Source organism: Empidonax traillii, unplaced genomic scaffold, assembly GCF_003031625.1.
Source record: "Empidonax traillii isolate 1590-97213 ecotype Southwest subspecies unplaced genomic scaffold, ASM303162v1 scaffold58:size1836614, whole genome shotgun sequence".
In the NCBI taxonomy this organism is placed as follows: Eukaryota; Metazoa; Chordata; class Aves; order Passeriformes; family Tyrannidae; genus Empidonax; species Empidonax traillii.
The window spans coordinates 279,274-300,866 of record NW_020955251.1 but is presented as its reverse complement, the minus strand read 5'-3'; the positions used below and the strand labels follow the sequence as shown (position 1 = coordinate 300,866).

General features: G+C 42.2%; 1 protein-coding gene across 1 annotated transcript in view; it reads right to left on the bottom strand.

The window, feature by feature from the left end:
* Positions 1–1,444: 1,444 nt before the first annotated feature.
* DPP6 (dipeptidyl peptidase like 6) overlaps positions 1,445–21,593 on the bottom strand; it is a 245,207-nt gene continuing 225,058 nt past the window's right edge. Inside the window, exons 17-26 of the mRNA XM_027879778.1 lie at positions 17,415–17,462; positions 14,090–14,188; positions 11,721–11,790; positions 9,554–9,748; positions 8,514–8,568; positions 7,551–7,656; positions 7,000–7,058; positions 5,402–5,474; positions 5,229–5,302; positions 1,445–3,721 (exon numbers count right to left, since the gene is read on the bottom strand). Coding sequence (XP_027735579.1) covers positions 3,575–3,721; positions 5,229–5,302; positions 5,402–5,474; positions 7,000–7,058; positions 7,551–7,656; positions 8,514–8,568; positions 9,554–9,748; positions 11,721–11,790; positions 14,090–14,188; positions 17,415–17,462 — 926 coding nt within the window. The 3' untranslated portion in view covers positions 1,445–3,574. The remainder of the gene's footprint in view (positions 3,722–5,228; positions 5,303–5,401; positions 5,475–6,999; positions 7,059–7,550; positions 7,657–8,513; positions 8,569–9,553; positions 9,749–11,720; positions 11,791–14,089; positions 14,189–17,414; positions 17,463–21,593) is intronic.

Genomic DNA, 21,593 nt, shown 5'->3' with positions numbered 1-21,593 from the left:
GTGTCTGCTGAGCATCACAGCCTTGTTATATGGTTTTAGTCTTTTAGGGTTAAAAGGTCTTTATGTCTTTAGCAGGCCTATGTTTGTGCAGATTTAAATCTTTCTGAAGTTATCACTTGAACTGAGGAGTGTGGCGTATTGCAAGGTACAGTCATAGCCAGGATTTCTAATCTGAGCAAAAAAATCTCCATTTTTCCAGAGAATCTGTGAAATGAAAGGATTTCCTTTTCAGGTGTCAGGAAGGTGTGGGAACATCCAGCTGATCTTGCAGTCCACAAAGTGCTGTGACAGGGAATAGCTAGGTATGGCCCTCACTTGTTCCCTGGCTGTTTCAGTCTGCGATAGTCACTCCCATCCCTGTAGCCAGGGGGAAAATGGGCACAGAGAAAAGCTGGCACTCATTCAAGGGAGGTGTCTGAGGTTGGTCCTGACAGGTTTCTGGCTCTCCCCTTGGCTTGAAGAGAAACAAATATCTGAATTTGAGTGGGGTGACTCCCTCCTCTTGCCCCTTTCTTGATGGAGAATAATCTACAGAAAAACCTGTTCTTGCAGACTCTGTAAGTGTTAGTGTTTTGTTCCTGCTTCAAAACCCAAGAGTGACTTCAGGGAAATGAAACAATGTGTTGTGGTTTAACTGAAACCAGGACAGGATGTAACAACAAAACTCCCTTTGGTCAAGTTGTCGTGCCTGGCTGATGCCCTCAGGATGTCCATGTGCCAGGTCAGGAGGTAGAAAGGGTGGAAAGGTGAATTTTTAACCAAAGACTAAGAGAGTGATGGCGGTTTTCTCATTGACTGCTACTTCGGGATTGAACCCACTTTGTGCTACTTCATGATTGTTTGTGTTTCATGATGTTTGTGTTGGAAGGAACATTAAAGATCATCTAGCTCTACCCCTCACGACCTCTGCCATGAGCAGGGACCCCTTCCACTAGACCAGGTTGCTCAAAGCCCATCCAGCCTGGCCTTGGACACTTCTAGGGATGGGGCATCCACAGGTTCTCTGGACAACACGTTCCAGTGCCTCAGTCCCCTCACAGTGAAAAATTTCTTCCTAAAATCTGATCTAAATCTCTCCTCTTTCAGTTTAAACACATGGTGATAGTGTCCTATCACCATCTGTCCATGTAAAAAGTCACTTTCTCTCTTTTTTCTAAGCCCCCTTTAGGTACTGAAGGTGCTCAACAGTCTCCCCAGAGCCTTTTCTTCTCCTGGTGGAACAACCCCAACTCTCTCTGCCTGTCTTCGTAGGAGAGGTGCTCCAGTCCTCTGAGCATCTTTGTGGACAACATCTAAATAGCAACATGTATGTATTAACAAAGATTTATTTTCACGTTTCTAATCTTCACCCCGAGGTTTGGGCTCAGTTCAACCAGGAATAGCACTTTCAGCCACCTGATGCTTATTTAAGAACTCAACACAAAACAACAGCAGTAGCAACCAGGGTGGTAAAATAATGTTTTATTCCATGAATGAACAAACACTACCATGCCACATCCTAAAGTTCTTTCTACAAAAAGATTGTGGACAGAGCAGATTTTTACAATTCTCAGTTCAAGTTCATTTCGGGGCTTTTGAGCCTGTTCAGAGTAGCAAAATCTGGACACGCAGCATTCTTATTGTCTATTTGGCATTTTTGCCAGACAAAGCAGATTTTATACTGTAGTTCTTGTTCACACAATGTCGATGCACTGTAAATTAAAGAAGATAATCCAAACCAAACTAGGTCATTTCTGTGGTTTATCAATACATTTTTTCTTTTTCCATGATGGCCAAAGTACAACCAACATTCAAAGCTTAAAAGAAAGATAAGAAAAAAGACACACTAAAGAACACAATGGAAACATCATCATTGCTGTCAGGATGTGAGTTTACCCACAGTACTATGTAAAAAGTAGAAACCGGCATTGACATTCAAGCTGTTAAAACGAGGGAAGAAAACTACATTAATTGTTATATTTCCAAGCTAGTACTTCTATAAAGTCCTGATCAGCAAAGAAGTGTTACCGCATGCATGCCGAACACAAGACTAATATTGGATTGGGGATCTGACGAAGAGCTGACTTACATTCCTTTATATACAACAAAATGAAATATACAGTATTAATACTGGCTGTACATTTGGTCAGAATATTTTACAAGGAGCGACACTAGTCAAAATTCTTATGACGTGGAACGTGGATGAAGGTTGGGTTTCTCTCTGAGAGCTGAATGTTTCCACGAGAAGTCTTAAAAGTTGCTTTGTACTGTTAGGATGAAAAGTTAGATCTTCTAAAGCAAAAATCCTTCTTTTTTTTTCTTTTATGCTTGTCAAAACTAATGTGAACAGAAGAGATAATTAAATGTGTTTGGAAATATGCTAATCATTGACCTGGAACAAAACTAAGCCACAGACAGCATGTGCAATAAATCTCTGCACATTGGTTCTGTTTAAATGGTTTTAGAAGATGATCTGTGCAGTATCTGGTACAAATTCCTGCTACCACAGCCTCAATTAGCTGTTCCCCAACAGGCTGACAACCAGTTGTTCCAATACTAAAAGAAGAAATAGAATAATCATGACTGTCGCATATTTTTCTACATTACCATAAAAAATATCTCAATGTTAAGCTGATTTAGCTTATTTATGTGCATATTCTTCAAGGCTGCCAAAGAAAATACTCAATCTTGCTGGCAAAAGCTATTCTGGGAACACAAGAGTGAGTTTTTCTTTGCTTTGTTCTAATGGATTTTTTAACATCTGGGTACCTCAACTCCCATTGCCTCATTAGACCCCTGAGGTCTAAAGTGAGTTGGTTAGTTCAGTGTATGTTTTTTTCCCCATCCAGAACAAGCTGAGAAGCTAATAAGGTAAGCATGAGACCCAATGAAAACAGAACTAAGAGCAATACAGAATTAATGAAATAATTACAGGAAGGTAAAGATCGGTGTAACTATAGTGATACTCAGTACAATTGAATTTGTATGTCCTGTAGCAATGACAAACTTCCTGAAGATGGGAAAGAGCAGGCAAGTGTGTATGAATCAGTATCCTTTAAAATAATTGTGCTATAATCTTTTCCACGTATTAGGTTAGATTTTTTTTTTTTTCTGACATAGTGTGATGCTAACTATAGTAACCTTAATATGGATGATGGATTTCACTGCTACTGCTTGACTGCTTGAATGCAGAGACATTAAATCTTCCAGTCCTCAAAGCGGTTTCTTGGGATGTTCCTTCAAGTTCAGTGTCTTACCAATTTCACTCTAGAAGTCATTTGGTGGCAAACAAAAAAAAAAAAACAAAGAAGAGAAAAAAAGAGGGGAAAAAAAACAGCAACCAAAGAAAAATAAGATGTTGGTTGTGATGGATTCATTTCAGACAGCAGTTTCTGCTGAGTTCACCATGCTTAATGTTCTTCCATTTAGGAAGGAGTTGCTGTCAAGTAAAGCAGATGAGCTGCTTTCAGTTTTGTTGTGTTTTTTTTTTTTTTTTAAATACATGCTAACAGCGTAACATCTCTTTCTTCAGGAAAATGATCCAGTTGCATATTGTCAGAGAGATCTGCCTTGTGCTTAGCACTGACAAACAGGGTTAATCTTCATCCTCCTCCTCTTTCAGTGGGGTTAGTGGGAGTTTGTCCTGAACTTGGAAACACGCCACAAAGAAGTTGACAATGGAGTTGTACAAATGCTGCTCCTGTGCTGCATTTCTGAAGTAATGGCTTTCATCAGGGTAAATCTGCAAAAACAGGCAAATACACACCTTAAGGAGCTTGAAGGTTGAGCACTGACCACCCACACCTACAGCTCAACCTGACCTGCAAACCCCTGCATCTCCCCAGAACTGTGGGTCTTCCCGAGGATGCAAGAGCAGACTTGCATCTTCCCCAACAAGGAATTTTTTTTGGGGGGAGGATTTTCCATTTAATTCCATTCTGAACAAGTTCAGGCTAAGAAGAACCAGACCACACTTACAAACAACAGTCCTTGCTCCTTGTGAAAACAGAAAAAGAAAACCCCTCAGTTTTGGAGAGATATGGCATTAGGTTTTACTGGCTAAAATAAGGGCTTAAAAAAAAGTAATGGAGTAAAAAAATTAAACAAAATTTGCTGGAGGAGTAATTAAACAGAAAAAATCAGGAAGCTCGAAATGAAATTGTTGAAACCCAACTTTCCATTTATATGGAGCATTAAACTTCTGCACGTGTTGAAGGAATGCAAGAGGATTATAATGGGTTGTCCAGGTGGGGATACTGAAGGGAGAAAAAATAAGTCTCTTAGGGCTGGATGCTTGCAGGCAGGACTGAGGTGTCTCTCTGCTGCTCTGGGTACCTCAGTCCAAGACACAGGTCCCTCAGGCCTCCATTCAGTCCTCAACTAACTTTTGACATGTGTTAACCTCGTTGGTGCCTTCAAGCTCCACTCTACTAATTCTTCTGCACTGGAAAATGGGCAGGAGCACCTCACCCCTTGTGGTGCTGACCAAATCCATTGCAAGCTCTTTGCTTAGACACTCCATCCCACCTGCCTGGAGAGTGGTGGAGTGAGCACACCCGCCACATGAAGCTCTGCAGGAATGCAGCCAGAGGGAGCTGATATTCAGTAAATCAAGCACTATTAGCACTGGGGCACTGCAGCACAACTACCTGTTCCCGTGGGCTGGAGCAAGGTTCTGGCATGGACTCGGCCTGGGTGGGTTGCACTTTCCTGGCTGTGGCTTGGGATGTCACAGAGAGGTTGGGACCATCCCCATGGCTGATGGGGGGGTTCATTCTGGAAGCTTTGATGGCTTGGACATGGGCCATTCAGCAAAACAAGGGATGTAATTTGGTGAAAGGTGGGGCTTTCTAGACCAGAGTATGCAATTCACAGCAGGGTGTCACATTTAAGTGACATTTCTCTTCTTAACTTTTCCAGTAGATTTAATTTAGATCCCTGTTCCCCTGTAATTCATCCTGAATTTGTTCTGTTGTTCCCAAAGGAACTCAACAGGCATAAATTCCTTAGAGACTTGTCTCTCACAACCTAATTTACTGTAATTTAATAACTGTTCTACAACAGTCCAAACCAAAATAGTGGTATCAAAAAGAACAGGAAAGGATAAGCATAGGAACATTTATATGCTGGTGCTACTTCCATTGCCAGGCTTTTTCAAGTGGCTTTTCAAAACTTGCTTCATAACAGCAGTTTGAGTTCAAACTGGGAAATAACTGGTCAAATATGAAAAAAAGAAACACATACTGTACCTGCAAGCTGTAATTAGCCTTTTCCCTAATTAGGTGTGTGATAAGATCTGTGGTATGCTGAAAATGGATTTTTTCTGTAAAAACAGATTGCAATCATTAAAGAGGCAAATTTAATTAAGAAAAATCAAAGCTATCACAAACATATAATGAGCTCAAAGGATGGGCTAACTTACCATCAGCAGTAGCATGAATGATCAAAAATGTCTGTTCCTTCAGTAATGAGACTCTGTGTGATAATCTGTTGATCTGTGAAGGTAAAGGTTGCAATAAGATAAAAAAAAAAACTTGCTAGAAATTAACAATTTATACAGAGGCAACAGAAGCACTTAATTCTATTTAATACTTCTTTCTCCACCATAACAGGCAGACACCAGCACAGCATATTCTCCTGGCTACTTGCATCAACCTAGAGGTGAAGTAGAGCCCACCCTGGGCTCACAGGCTCAGTGTCAGCAGCAGGAAGAACTCAGAGACCCTTGTCTGTTCTGATAATATTCACTAAAACCTGAACTGCAGAACACATGGAAAACATTGAAGTGGATTTCAGGTGAAAACGCTGATGAAAAGTGTGCCCAGGTGCCAAATCATAAGAACTCTTCAGGAAGCTGAAGTGACTTTGGTGAGGTTTGAAAGCCAATCTCAACGAGCTTGAACAACTCTGGAGCGGATCTGATCTGAAATTCAAGTGTCCACTGCTGAGAAAGGCTTTGCCCCCAGCTGTCTTTCAGATGCACAGGGGAAAATAAACACAAATCTGAGTGACTGCAAATAGTACAGGGCAGGAGAAATGAAGAACTTCTCCACTCAGTTAGGGACCTTGCCATGCTCTGCAGAGAGTTCAGGAGACAACAAAAAGTACCACAATTTGCTTAGGCCAGCTCTTCAATGCACAAAGAGAACATGACAATTCAAAGCCCTCATATCTGGAATATTTTAGCTTGCTTTCATCTGTACTGACCTGCCTTCGAATTTCTAAGAGGAAAAAAAGAGTTTGTACTGACCTAGAAATTATGAGTTCAAAATTTGAGAGTCGATGAACTCAGAGTTTAGATAACCAGGATAAAGCTTCCCCTGTGAGGACACAGGGTGATACCTGCCTTCTCTGTGAGAACACAGTGCCAAACCTTTGCTGCCTTCCTGTCTTCTGGGCTGAAGACAAGGCTTAGAAGCTGAACAAAGTTTACTCTATAAAAAATTCTGTTTGTTTGACTACTCTTTACTAGGTTTTTCCTCCACGTAATTGCGGCACAGTATATAACTGATCCCATCACACATGTCTTGTGCCATGTTTCCTTTCCCATGTCCCGCTCAATTCTGGCACAGAGTTCTGCCTGAAATATCACATACTTTGAGAAAGTCAAGAGAAGCTGAGCTTCACTTGAGTTTGATTTTCTCTGAGATACACTTTTTGACTCAAAGTGGCAAGACCAGTAGCAGGAACTTTCAAGGATGTTGTGACACTATGTCCTCTTGGGCACAGCTGAGTCACTCAGCTCCAGCTCTTTCAATCTCTAAAACTGGTATAACTGTATTTATCCAATTTAGAGAGGCAGACATCAAGGCTAATCAATAAAACCATTATTGCATTATTACTTTATCCATTATTACTATAAGACAAGAAAAGCAGTAAGCAGGCTGAAAGAAAACTTCAGAGCTTTACTTGTGAGTCTCTCTTGCATATCCTTTCTCCCTTCCCAAAAGAGAAGCCATGGAGGAAGAGTTAAAACCCCGTTCACATTTTATCAGGAAAATGCAGTGTCCAAGCAGTTACCTCATATGCTTTGTTATCAATCCCGTGCAAGCCCAAGTATCTTTCAGAAAAGGCTGAAGCTTGAGGAGAAAAAAAATGCAAACATCACTTTCAGTCATAAGTGAGTACACCAGTGCTTCTGAGTCAAATATTGCAAATGCTAAAAAAGGTCTTATTTTCCAACATTGCCTTAATTATAGAGGACACATTTCTAAAAGTTTTTGAAAATACACTTAAGGATACGTGTTATACTGCAGTCTGTCATTATCACCACGTACTTCTGGTTTCTAAATCAGTCGCAGAAGAGCCTTTTTTTTTTTCTTCCTTAATGCAACTGAGATAGAAGAGAAGAACACTATAACTTTCTGTCCCTTTCTCCTTTCACAAGGCCTTCTCCATCAACAGCAAGTCCCCATTTCTCTCAGGGATAACTGTGCAGCTCCTAAAGGGTGGCCGAACACCACTGACTTCCATGACACCCCCCTGATTGTCACTGGCATAAAGTAAAATAGAGGGAAGAAATATCATTTGCGGTCAACAAGAGGGTCTGTGGACTTCAGGATGGGGTTTACCATAGAGTTTGAAGTTTGTCACTGGGGAAAGAGCAGCTCCACAGGCAAACACCTGGTTCTCTTCACCGGCTGGAAGCATGTATGTGCTCAGGTAGCCGCCGTAATCCTGGAACAGAAAGGGGACAGGGGTGTCAGTGGTCCTGCTGTGAGGAACTGCTGCTTTTGGATACAGAAACAGGGCAGCTGAGACCTTGCAGCAAATACTTGGCCATTACAGAACCTTTAACACCTTGCACTGAAAGAAAACTAAACAAGGGTTATTTCCCTGCCTTTGGCACACGTGGCTGAAAAGATGAGCTCTACACTTGTTGCACTCTCCTGAAGGCAGGATGGTTGTGTGGATTTAGCTAGAACCAGGTAAGTTATCTTTCCAAAACACTACCTCAGTCTTTCACTGTTTAAAATGAACATCACAACTTCAGTGACTGCTGTCAGCCTGTTAACAATTCCCTGCAGAGAAGCTGCTGTACGTGCAGCTCTCTTCTCCCACTCCAAGCCTGTTTCCCCCACAATAAACAATTTCTGCTCACAGTACCCTTCCCATCCCTAACTATATGTACTTTATAATTGCTATTTTCCAGTCAGACACACTGTGGTGCAAATCAGCCTCCGCAGTGTTGTTGTACACTTGTACAAATGATATACCCACATTCTCACAGACCCTAAGAAACAAGATGAAAATGAAATGAAAGTTTGCAATGGGAAAAAAAATTAATTATATGACAAGGTTTTTCTGAGCAATAGTCACTTTTTGCACTTGGAAGTTAATTTCGAAAAAGCAATTGATGAACACATCAATAAAATGAAAGCTTCCACCTTTAACATCTCTGAGCAAGATGAAGTTTATCTCAAAAATAAATAGTAATAAAAAAGTCACCACTGACATATTCCAAAAATCAGGATTTAGCTCAGCTGCTTAGCGACATCAGCCAACTTGAAGAGTACAGAACAGGAAAACGTTACCTTCCCAAACACACCGACTCGCGTTTTATCGATGAAATGCTCCTTCAACATTGTCCTAGAACATGAAAGAGGAGAACCAATGGGTTAAAAATATTTTTCTCTCAGATATAGCAAACACAGTGTGATTTTAGTCAGCTTTAAATTAGAGTGGCCACAGAAAAATTCATAGAATGGTTTGGTTTGGAAGGGACCTAAAAGATAATCTCATTCCAACATCCCTGCCATGGGCAGGGACATCTTCCACTAGACCAAGTTGCTCAAAACCCCATCCAACCTGGCCTTGAACACTTCCAGGGATGGGACATCCACAACTTCTCTAGGCAATCTGTTCCAGGGTCTTACACCCTCATAGTAAAGAATTTCTCCCTAATATCAAACCTAAACCTGCCCTTTTTCAGTTTAAAGCTCTTACCCCTTGATGTAGACAATCTAAATCATTTCATACAAGCTGCTTTCACATGAGTCTGTTTGATTTAATCTTGCAACCTCATGTGTTGGATTTGACCAAGAAATGGTAGCGAATAATCTGTAGTACCTTTGGAAGTCATAATAAGCTATTGCAAAGCTATTGCAATACTCTGATAGTGCTTTTAACGTGATTATGTGCAGAATAAATCTAACAATATGACAGGATTTGATATTAAGGATTTTGCCCTGGTTTTTCTCTTTAAAAAGTTTAAGGATTTAAAGATGGGTTTTTCTAACCACCAGGCAAGCAAAAGATTAATGTAGGAACAGATATTCAAGCTTACTTGTTCGTAGCTGTATGACTATGCAGAGCTAAAAATAAGTAGGCTTTGAACACGTGATACAGATAAGTGTGCTCTAATTTAGCTCTGTTTAAGGCTTGTTTTCCTCCCTCTGCACTGGCTGGCATGAGCTCCCTCTCACATGCCATCACTTGGTCACAGTGATGTACAGTGTCCTTCCCTCCCATGTCCTTGCTTTACCCCACACATCATTAAAGCAACCAGGACTAGCAACGGTATCGGGTTAATTATCATTAGGGAAAGAATTTCTTCAATGAGGATGTCACTGACCGGACAGCTTCCAACTGATCCTTCTCTTCCAAAAGGCCCAGCCTCCTCTTGACCTCGTGCAGCAGCTTAGTGCCCTGGAAGCCACTCCCGCGGCCGTCGAACTTCAGCACGATGGCGTTGTGAGAGCTGACCATGACGCTTTCCCACGTCACCTCAAACCTCTCCGTTACGATCTGGCTCCCGGGTGTCCCGTCTCTGAAACACAAACAGGCATCAAGCAGAGGCAGAGGCACCAAGCAGGGGCCAAACGCCCTTCGTAGGACTGCGATGTTGCCATGGGATGGGGACCCACAGCTCCGTCGCGCCGGGTAAGGCTGGACTGGTTTCTAGAAGGGGAGACCAGTCTCTGCAAGGATGATGTGCACAATACTGATTGTCTGAGGTGGGTTTTGAGGCTGGGTGGAAGCTGCAGGTTGGTTTCTGCCTCCCTCTGTGCACAGCAGCTATGGCTGTGCTAAGCTGAGCTTTGAACCATCGTAGCAAGCACATCCCTAACTGGTCAGGATTCCTCCCCTGAGCAACCAGGGCAGTGATAAAGGTATCAGTTGAGTTTTCCCTTTTTTTATACCTCCTCTAATCTATATCTATTTTCTACATTCGCCAAAGCTGCTTTTTTTTTCTGTTGGAGGGGTTTCTGTGAGGAGCTTGACTTTGTAGTCCACAGGCACTACCAAAATATGTTGGATGAAGCCTGAAGACATGAGGCATCTTTTCCTATACTGGCAAGCACTGGGGTTTCATTTACTGCCCCATTCACCCAGCCCTACTCTTCCCTCTGCTGTGGGGTTCTGAGGAGCAGCTGTAGATGGAGCTGTCAGTCACTTCTGTCATCACCACTTCACACAAGTACAGAGGGAAAGGACTCTGTTAAAAATGATAAAAACTGGCTTAATCATGACCAGTTTGACCTGAAATTGGTAGGAAAGGGTGGAAACAACTCCCTCTTCACCCTTCTGGTTAGGGTCTGATCCTGGTACAATGGAACTGTCTCCAGAAACACAGACACTACTTCAGCCAGACAACTTGTCAAAAACAAGAGATGATGACGATGACTTCAAGCAATAATTTAGGACTGAGATTACTGTAGATCCACTGGCATTTTTGTCTGCTTTTTTGTCGTTTTTGGGGTTCTTAGGGACATCAGGCAACTCTCTGCAGGATTTCAATGTTCATGTCACTCCAGCCATTTGCATTTATTCAAGTGAGACCCAGTCCCATCCAGCTCCAGAGGCGGCCTAATCAAGTGTCGTTAGCTTGATGAGTACCAATCTTCCTCAAGCACTTCCATAATGAAGTACATTTTCTCTGCAGTAATTTTGTGATGTAATGACACGCTTATTGCAGTGTTTTTGTCCTTCATGGAGGGATGTGCAGGATGGTGTTCAGGCATTTGCCAGGCATTCATCATTCCTGCATGAGGCTTCTCTCTCGTGGGGTGTTCCCTGGCAGGCAAAAGATGCAGTGGGATGCAGCCAGGGCCAAACAGGTTCTTCCAAGGTCAATGAATTCCCTCCCCACAGTTTCTTTCCAAATTGTCAGAAAAAAACCTCAGTAATGTGTGTTATTATTACTAAATGCTGCATAAAGAACTATCCATCTGCTTTGCCCGCCAGGAGGAAAACCTGCCTACCTAATGTAAACGCTAACATCGTGGAGATCTTCAAAGGTTTCCAGCTCTCTCTTTACTGCCACTTCTGGGAACACCAGCACTTACAAGGGAAGGTTTTCTGCATGAGGGCATCTAAAACTGAAGTTCTAGTAAGGCTGATTGAATTCCACTCTAAAACTACCTGTTAAGTGCAGGGTGAGTGCCCTAAGGACTGGGACAGAAAGTCAAAAACCATCTTTTATTCCTCCTCCTCCTGTTTCTGCCTCCCAAATTATTGAAGTGCAAGTGTACATGGAACAGTTTCACAAAATCCTACAGTTTACTCTGCAGGATTTCACTAGGGTGCCCTCCTGGTAGCTGAAAACCTTGGCTCAAGCATTGGAGAGAAGGAACATACATCTGGCCTCTTCTAGCTGTGAAGTGAGATGGGGAAGGGACCAATGTGCTATACTCTGGCATTCCTTGTACAAAATATATCTTAGAAGTTTCTGATCATGGCCAAGGTTTCCAAAACGCCCTAATAATGTGAGCGGAAAGAAAGGACAAGAGAGAACTTACACAACCAGAAGCAAGGGATAGTGCGCGGTATCCGAAAAGGTTGCAGGCTTTAGGATCTGCATTGGCAATTCTAAGCAAAAAAACCAAAAACAAACATGTCTTCAATGTGGGAATGTTGACATAACTCTAATAGATTTTTCTGGTGTTTTGGCCAAATATGAGTAGGAAAAAAATGTTATTTCATGAGACAGTGGCAAATAACACCTTAGAAACACAGATGTCTTCAAAGAAAGGACCCATATTGTGATAGCTGAGGTGACAAGAAATGTAAATTGGGAGTGCTCAGTCATGCATCACTTTTACAGCATTCAATTAACATCTGTCAATAGCTATAATTTTCCTTTTTTTGGCAGCTGAATGTGTGACGCAGACAGAAATCAATATTCCGGGGCAGCAGAGAAGGGGGAAAATTGTCGATGAAAATGGTAATTTAAAACCCAATTAAGTGTGGTGGCGGGGGGAGGGAAATATAATTATTTTGCTATAATGGTGTGAAGACAGAGGGAGAAACAAGTATTGTAATCCTAACTTCCTAAGGGCTGAATTTTGCTGCCAAACAAGAGGCAAAGGTGCTGAAGCCCACGTTGTTATACCGGTACAGAACCGATGTAAGGGTGGGATGTGATCACCAAAGCTCCTTTTAACTGAAGGATATTGCTATGGTTCTGAATCAATAAGTAAAACTGCTACCACACAAACACTCAGCACATTTCTTTTTAAAATGTTAACTACAATCTAGATTAGCAAAGGCCCAGCAATTAAATGGGTATTAGGAGCGTTTTCCATAGATTAATACACAGATTAGCAGCGCGGTTTAAGTGGTTTGCTTTGCAATCGTCGTCTGACAGTCTGCCTAATTAGTTATTCCATCTGAATGCTAATAACTGCAAATTGGACCAATGGCCCAGGGACAGCCAAAAAGGCCATCTCTTGACTTTAAATATTACTAAGTGCTACGTGCAGTGTTCCTGAGGCTGTTCAGCTCAAAGCTTTGAGAACACAGGGAGGGCACAGCAGAACAGCCACATGGCTGTGGCCCATTTGTATTTATTACACACACACACACACACGTATTTTTTGCTAAATGAGCAGAATTTCAATGATACTTGCTGTTAAGAAATTTAGCATCAAGCTGACTTCTCCCTAATAAACTGCCAGTGCCACACGAGCTGGCTCACAGGGGGACAGACAGGATCTCAGTGACAGGCTTTGTCCCTGTCTTCTCCTGCCCATAAAACCTGGGAGTGAATGTCTGTCCCCGTTATTCTGTGCACTGGTTTATGTTCCTAATGCCTGTGTGGCAAGCAGAACATTTTAGGGCCATTATTATCCTTTTCAAATGGCAATCATCTCTCAGGCTTTGCTTCACATTTTATAACATCTGGTAATGGTTGAAATCAGTAACCTGGCCCCAGCACACCTTATTGCTTTCATTTCTCTGCCTGAGAGTTACACTGCTTCTTGGCATGGGAAACCAGATAGGCCACACTATGAACCCAGGGTCTTTGGGGTTTATTTGGAGTTGCCACCACACACAGAAATTGGGATTTTGGGAAGCCGCTGCACAGCTCTGAGTATGTGGATTTTCCCCATACAGGTCAGTTATATGCTTATAGCCAGAGGAGAAGCTTTTTAAGTTGTTTCAGGTACAACTACAGAGACAGGTAGAAGGTGCTTGTGTTTTGGCTGTTTGCCACCAGGCTTTTTTCTCTCTCTTTGGCATATAGCTGCACTGGGCATATAGATGCATAGTAGAAATAACACACTAGTTGCAGATAAAAACAGCTTCAAATTTTTGCTTTCTTTATTCCAGGTGAAATTTCTTTTGTCTTTTCCCATACAGCTGTTTTTTTTTTTTTTTTTCCAACCCCATCAAATTATATGGCTTTCTCAAAGAATCTTGAATGACTGCAATGGGCAGTCACTGGAGAGTCATTTTCATTCACTGAAGTTTGGACTGTGCACTGAAAGGCAGTCACAGCTGTAGCCAGCAAGCACACACAGTATCCCACTCCAAAACTGATTTCAAATAACACACCACACAGCTATGGCAAATGTGCCCCCAACAATGGGGGTACCCCGCTGTGTAATTTTCCAGAGTGGCTTTTTCTCTACAAAGGAGTTTCAAAAGGAAAAAAAAATCCACTCAACCCTATCATTTTGCCTTTCTTCAGCTGAATTCTCATCAAATTCTGCCTCTGTAATAACCTCCTGATGTAGAACATCCTAAGAGAGTGCTTTGCAAACTGTGTGAGTTTATTGAGAGTCAAAGTTATTTTTCCTCCTGCCAGTCTCCCCAAGATGACTGTATCATTTCACATCTATAGCAGTGAAAGAGAAAAATAAGTGAGAAGAAAGGTGCTACTTACTGTAATCATCTATCTTGATTTCCATGTATTCTACCTTAGGCATTTGCCTGTCATTTACAGCCTGCTGCACATTTTCATTTACCTCCAGCTCAAAAATTTCTGAAAGAAGAAGGTCAAGAACATAAAAACTTCTGGCATTGTTTGTGAAAATGCATTTTAACATTTTATAGCCACCTTAATATATATATAACACAAGTTTCCTTGTGAAAGGATTTAAGGATTTCCTTCAAGTCCTCACAGATGTCTACTTCAGATAAGTCTCTTTGAAGTTCTGCATTGGCAAATTGTATTCCTGAAACAGTGACATTCATCTGATTTGCAGGAGATGGGAATGTGTTGGTACACTACCAGTTGGATCAGCTGGGTCAGACATCCAACTGACATGCAAACCTAGATGTCAAATGAAGAGGTCCTCAAGTCTGTGCCCGAGTTACACATAATAAATGGGGAAAGGGAGGTTCAGGACAAAGTTGTGCTGCAACACGACATAAAATCCATGGGAAGGAAATCCATGGGGAGAGGAGAGTGGACAAAGATCATACAAACCTGCAACACCAGGGTTTGGAACAGCCTTGGCTTTTGGAATGTTTCAAGAATTCTTCATTTTGTGTGTCTTACCCAAGGAGTCTCTGGGTCTGAAAGAGAGGATTCCTTCCTCCTCCTTCCCAGGATTTAACCTTTATCCCCACATCCTGGCCACATGATCTACCTGCTGAGCCTCTTCTAGAAATGTGACCACCTCCAGCATCAGAAAGAGCAAGTCTTTCCCATCTGGCAAGGAAAGGGCCCAACTTTAGGAGAGACTTCAAGTTTTATGTCCCAGGTGGTGGGAAATGTCTCCTGGTGATGGTGAAGCTCCTGAGCCCCACAGAGGAGGGATTCAAGGGCTGGGGCGATCCCCCTGTGATGGCAGTGAATCCTGGCCTGGGGAGCCTGTTGCAGTGCTCATCCCCATGGCATCAGTCTGGGTGTGACCAGGGACATCCAGGGCATTATCTCTGCCACGTGAACCCAAGAAAGGTTTGAGATTTTGCACCACATAAAGTATTTCATTGACTGTAACTTCCCTTTAGAGACACACTGATAAATAGATTTTTAACCCCAGCTCCTCAAGTAACACTTTCCGGTACCTGATTATCGTGCTCTCACTGCCCATCTCTGCTGAACAGGCAGGCACAGCACAAAACCCTGCCTTTCTCAGTTGATAAATTTCAGAGATCTTTCAACAATAGCACATTGGTTCAATGATTATTCACCCTGCTTCTGAAAAGCCCAGCTCTCCTCTATTGAAACCACAGCCCCCACAAAAGTGCCAAAGCAACAGCCTATTACGTTTAGTTAAATATTAAGATTCTCATTTAATTATGGCATACACAAGTAGCTTTATCAGCAGAAAGGGGCTTGCCACGTAGGGGAATTTAGTCAAGCCGTTTTATTTGTTCATATAATTGCATTCACAGAAAGCCAGGAAGACTGTGGAGGATATAAAAAAGATTGGCATATCTCCTAAAGGACTTTCCTTTTTGCTTTAGGACCACAGGGAGCTTGAGTCTGTGGAGTACAAATGGTCATTGCTTAATTAAATGTAAGCATGCTATAATATTCAGTGCAACTCCCTATTATCAGATTATTGCAGAATATAGAGGCAAAGTCCCTTTATAGAGTAATGGGCTCATATTAAATAAGTAAATTCAGTAACATGCAATTGTCAGTTGCCCTTTATTCAAAAGCAAAAGAACTGGGGGGGGGCAAGGGAGGAAGAACCGGGGGAAATGGTAATCATATGCAGAAAATCATGAATTTCAGTAGGGGACGTAGGTTGAGTTCTCTGTGTAATAAATGCTACTCATATACATCTGTCAAAGTAAAACTAGTCCTGGTGTGTTTTATGTTACTTTTTCAAGCCCTTCATTTGCTGTTTCCTCATTTGTTTTATGGTATCTGTATTTTATAAAACTATAAGGAGGCTTTAACACAGCTCATGATAGCACTCTCCTGTAGGTGTTGGTATAGCCAGTCTGCCTATGGTAAAATTAAGGTGTTGTGTTTAAGGGGGAGAAAAAAGGAAGGGACTTTGGAGCTGCAGGTCAGAGCTAAGAAACTCTCCTGGCTGAAGAGCCTTGTGGGCATCACCTGGGCTTCTCTGGGGTTATGCCTTGTGGGGGCATTGCCAAGCTCAGGCCTCTGCTAGGAAGAAGAAGAGCTGATACACCCTTGCACAGAGAGTCTTTCCTGGGATTTCCTTCAGGGGGAAATGAAACAGCTCAGCATTTCACAGAAAACCTTTAGTTTGAGAGTGAGATCCCTGCTTTGCTCTGTTCCTTTGCAGAGACAAGGGCAGTGAGTCGCTGTAAATCCAGTTAAGTGAAACTGATACTTGATAAACTGGTATCGACCACGTACAAAGCAGACAGAATAGTAGTGTTGCTTGTTATTTGGGTCACAGTCATGACTGAAATCCTTAACTGCAGGTTAACACTGGCCTAAACTTTGTGTTAAAATGAAAGACCAAGTCTCCCATCAAAAGGGTGGGAGCAGATTAATCTTGGTTTCACATGAAACTCAGTCCCACACCCTGCCATGAAGTCTCCTGAGACTCATGAAAGAGAGAAAGTGGCATCTTAGTTTAAGACACCTGCATAGAGGGGACAGAGAAAGGCTACCTGTCTGAGGGTCCCTGGATATTTTGCATTACTACAGACGTGAAGGAGGAACCCCAGAAACCCCACTGCCAGTCTGGTAATGGCTACAGACAGCACCAAATATTTTGAGGGAAGAAACCTACTTTTGGAATAATTCCACCTTCATGCTGATGTAAATGCAAATCATTAGCATGAAAAAGCCTTACCAAACAATAAGTGCTACAATCTCCACGGGCATATCAGGAAACCAGGCAGAGGCACCACTTGTGGGGCTCACACCTCTGTATTATCTCTGATAGTTCATATCAGAGTGATTTTATTAAAAACAGAGATTAAGTTAAATATTTCTAATCTTATTATCTTATTTCTTATGGGACACAAAACAAAATCTGTGGAAGACTAACAAAAAGACAGAGAGAGATTTGAACTGTGCTTTTTTTTTTTTTTTTCTGAGAAAGCTGATAACCAACACCATGCCCAAACCACTGTGTTTGTAGCCCAAACAGAAACATGTTGTGATGGCAGCACAACAGCTCTTCAAGTCCCTCTGCCTCGCAGAAAACTTGCATTTATGCATGGTCTGGGCTCCCCAGTAGCTCAAGTTTACCGAAGAGCAGCTACATCTCACTACCCTGCCTGGCTACTTTTCTCTGAGGAATTGCAAAGCTCAAACCCATTCTTACTCTGTGCATCTGTCGTGTTGTGAACAGTCACCATCGGGACACGGGGACCTGGAGAAGAAGAAGAAGAGAAGAATGTGGTTAAATTTCTGTCAAAGCACACACAAACACACGTGAACCTGGTTTTGAATTCTGTGGAGCTGGAGACTCTTGAGACTCGCTTTTCATGCAAGAGTAATCTAAAAAGCAAATCACCCTTGTATTAGAAAGAGTCTATGACTAAATGACAGTACTGTAGACTCAAAGACACGTGAGGTTTCAAAGCCCTTTCCCAACAGACCACTAAAAGCATCTTTCCCTAATTTGTAAACATTATAATTAGCACAAACACAATTAAATCACTTGCATTTAAAATTATTCTAATGACACCTAAACATCACAGCACAAAGCATTTACATTTTGTATGCTATGGGTAACTGTTGTTGTTTCGCAAATTATTTTTTTTCTTCATGAATTAAACACCAGTTTGGCTCTCACACTAAAAAAGCCTCATATTCTGTCTTAAAATGCAGCATTTGGGCATTGAAATCAGCCAGTGTTATACAAAGAGGATTATCATTACTATGCAGTGCACATGAGTGTGCCACGCAATTCACTGCCACAGGATGCTGCAACACTTAGGATGCCATAGTCTTTTCCACAGGATGCTGTAGGATGCTTTAGTCCTTAGCACAGTGATCTGGATTCATCTGCTTGTTCAGCAAGTCACCAAGTGGCTGACCAACAGGAAAACAGGATGGCACATGAGATGAGGTTCATGTTATAGTTGAAAGCTTCTTTCTCTCTGTTTTCCAGCTGGTATCTGGTGACTGCTCTTGGAGACAGGACATGGGGCCAAGGTGGGCTGATCCAGGACAGCCACTCCCATGTAACCACCATGCCTGTTTGTAGATTTTTCCATGAGCTTGACAGTATTGCTTAGGAAGGTGGAAGAAGCCCTGCAGTGATGCAATGGTTCATTCTTCACCTCAGAGATAGTGGTTATCTCGCTTTCCTTCCCTTTCCCCACAGTGTGAAGTGACACAATGGCAGCAAAGGGGAGCAGCTGGGGAAATCTGCCTGCCCAGCAAAGATTCCAACAGCAGGGCCAGCAGGCTCCCATGCCATGTGTGTGTGAAGATCATAAAACCATAGACCCAGAGAATCATTTAGGTTGGAACACACCTCTAAGATGATTGAGTCAAACCATTAACCCAGTGCCGCCAAGACCACCACTAAAGCATGTCCTTGAGTGCCACATCTACGTCTTTTAAACAGCTCCAGGGATGGTCAGTTCACCACCTCCCTGGGCAGCCTGCTCAATGCTTGGCAACCTCTTCAGAGAAGACGTTTTCCTAATATCCAATCTAAACCTCCCCTGTGAAACGTGAGGCCATTTCCTCCAGCCCTATTGCTTGTTGCTTGGGAGAAGAAACAGGTCACCACCTGGCTACAACCTTCTTTCAGGTAGTTGTAGACAGTGATAAGATTCCCCCAGGATGAATAATCACAATTCCCTCAGCCACTCCGCATCAGATTTGTACCCTAGACCCTTCTCCAGCTCCACTGCCCTTCTCTGGACACTCTTCAGCACTTCAGTGTCTTTCTTGTAGTGAGGAGGCCAAAATGGAACATTGATTATCAAAAACCCATATGTTTTTTAAGCTTCAAAAGTAGGACGGCTTGAAGAAACTGTTATTCACTGAGATTACAGCCCCATTATGATGTCTTCTTAAGGCATCATGAAGGTGAGTCCTTCAGCCTACAAGCAAATGCTGTGGGATAACCAATTGTGCATCAGAGATTTCTGTAGGGCTGGCTGACAAAAAGCCCCTGAAATGCTGTGACAGTGTGCACATAAATGGCAACAAAAGCAGGTTACTGTGAGCCATCCGTACCAGTCTGGCAGGGGAAATAAGTTCTTGAGAGCAAGAAAGACTTTAAGGCACTATAATTGTATCCCCAGGTTGCCAAGAATCCACATCCCATTGCATGTGATCAACAGTGTTTCACCTAGGCCTTACCTATATAGAGAAAAGGCAGGAAAAGATTTTAGTTATAATTAAGATGACTGATATGGCAGACTGGCTTTTATTTCCACATAATTGAGAATTTTCTCCCCTAACAATCCAATTCCTTTGTTTGCATATTTTTTTTTTTTTTTTAGAATGCAGTGAGGCAAATATAATGCACAGAGGAAAACAGGTTTACTCACCAGGATTTAGCTGAATTTACCTTTCTCCTACTGATATACATTGATATGCTGACCATATTTATTTATAAATCTGCCCTGCTTTCCCCCTGCAGTCCCAGAAGCCAGACTGTTGGAAAAGCAACAAACCTAATAAACATGGGCATGATAAAATCATCACTGAAAATAAAAGGAATCCTCCCAAATGACTTCAACTGGAGCTAGAGCAGTCTTTTAATTAACACAAAACAAAAGGAAAGGGATAAAGAGAGAAATACAATGCATATAATCCTTTTATTTTCTAATTTTTTTTTACTTTTATGTTGGCATTGAAAAGGCTATGAGAAACTAATAAATAAAGAAAAAATGCCAGTATGTAGTTTAGAAAATTCCGTGTATTATTTATTGTGTTTCCTTAGTCTCTCACTACTCACTACTACTATTACTACTATTACTATTATTATTACTACTACTGTCATCTCCCCCAATCAGTGTTTTAAAGTGAGGTCCCATATAAAGATATTCAGTTTGAGGTAACATCAAAGTAAAAAAATATTTTAAAAAGTGAATCAGCATCCTTGAAACAGCAGACCTTTGAGTTGCATTTAAGTTGCATAATTTTTGTTTTTCAACAAATGAGGAAAAATGGTAAAGGCAGAAAATTACACAGTAGAATCATCAGGTTTGCGAGAAAGATTACTGCTGCTATTACATATGCTCAATGATGACACTCCAGAATCCATTTCACTTGAGAGCAGGCTGAATCAAGAAGAAAAACAATCCCTTTTTTAGAAGTGACATAAATTGCTTATTTCAATGCCAATTTTTAAAGTAAAACAACCTGGCTACATGCTAGATTGTGTCTTTTAATACACACACATCAAAAGTCTTTCAATGCTCACAGGTTGAACGTCTAATGCCTGACAGGGACAGAAAGAAATTCTTGAAATTAGCAGTGTATATTCATTAACTGCCTGCCCTGCTTTATTTCTGAACCTACAACGGTGTGACAGTCTCATTACACATGCCATCTGGTAAATGTCATCCTCTGTCATGTGTGGATCTGAGAGGGAAACCTAATTTGTTCAGTGAACTTCTGGGAGTTGACAGAAGCAGAGCGAGAACATCCTCTGCTCCATGTCTCCTTCCTCCAGAGCCCGTCCAAACGGGCTTTGATGGGGACTCCAGAGCCCCAGCACATTCTGCTGCCTCTCTTCTGTGATCAGCACTGATGAGTGCCCGTGCCTGCCCACCCCTCCTGGAAACTCTGTGAGTGCTCTGCTTCTTGTTCCGGAGAGCATGTGAGCACCAGGAGCAGGCTGGAGTCAAGCACGTGTGCTCTTTGATGGATAAAACACAGAGTGCTCCACTCTCAGAAAGTGAAGCAGATACTGAGCTGCTTTGCCCTTATTGGCAAAGGTGAAAGAGACCCAACCCATACCCCATAACCTGGGTGACTGTTCCCAAAATCACAGGCAGACCACTTTCTGCATGACATGGTGAAGGTGATGATGTGGGATATCTTGTCCCAGCCCTGGCTGCAGAGGGGTGAGTACAAGTAGGGTTACAATGCTCCCCAAGGTGTGGGACCTGGCACTGCTTCTCCCTGCCACCTCCTCCCAAGATTTTAGGATGCTAGGTGGCCCCATACAGGCTTTTTACCCTGGTTATCCCTCTCTGCATCCCTCTGTCGGGAGTGGGATGGGGTGCAGCGGAATGCCATCAGCTGGAACTGCTTCACCTGGCTTGCAGCCTCCCCTCCCCTTTCCTCTCTCCAGCATTGCACCAGCCAAATCCAGTAACCTGACACAAGTTTTAATGCTGCTGCTTTAGTTAAAACTTAAGGGAAAGGACCAAAACTCTTGACAGAACTTCTGTGTGTAGATGCACTCTAAACATCCTGAATAGATGCATGGTCAATAACGCTGCATAAAACTCTACAGGAATGAGATTTTCAATTAATACAGCTGAAAGTCTGGTTTTATCATAAGGCCTTTGACTTTAAAACCATT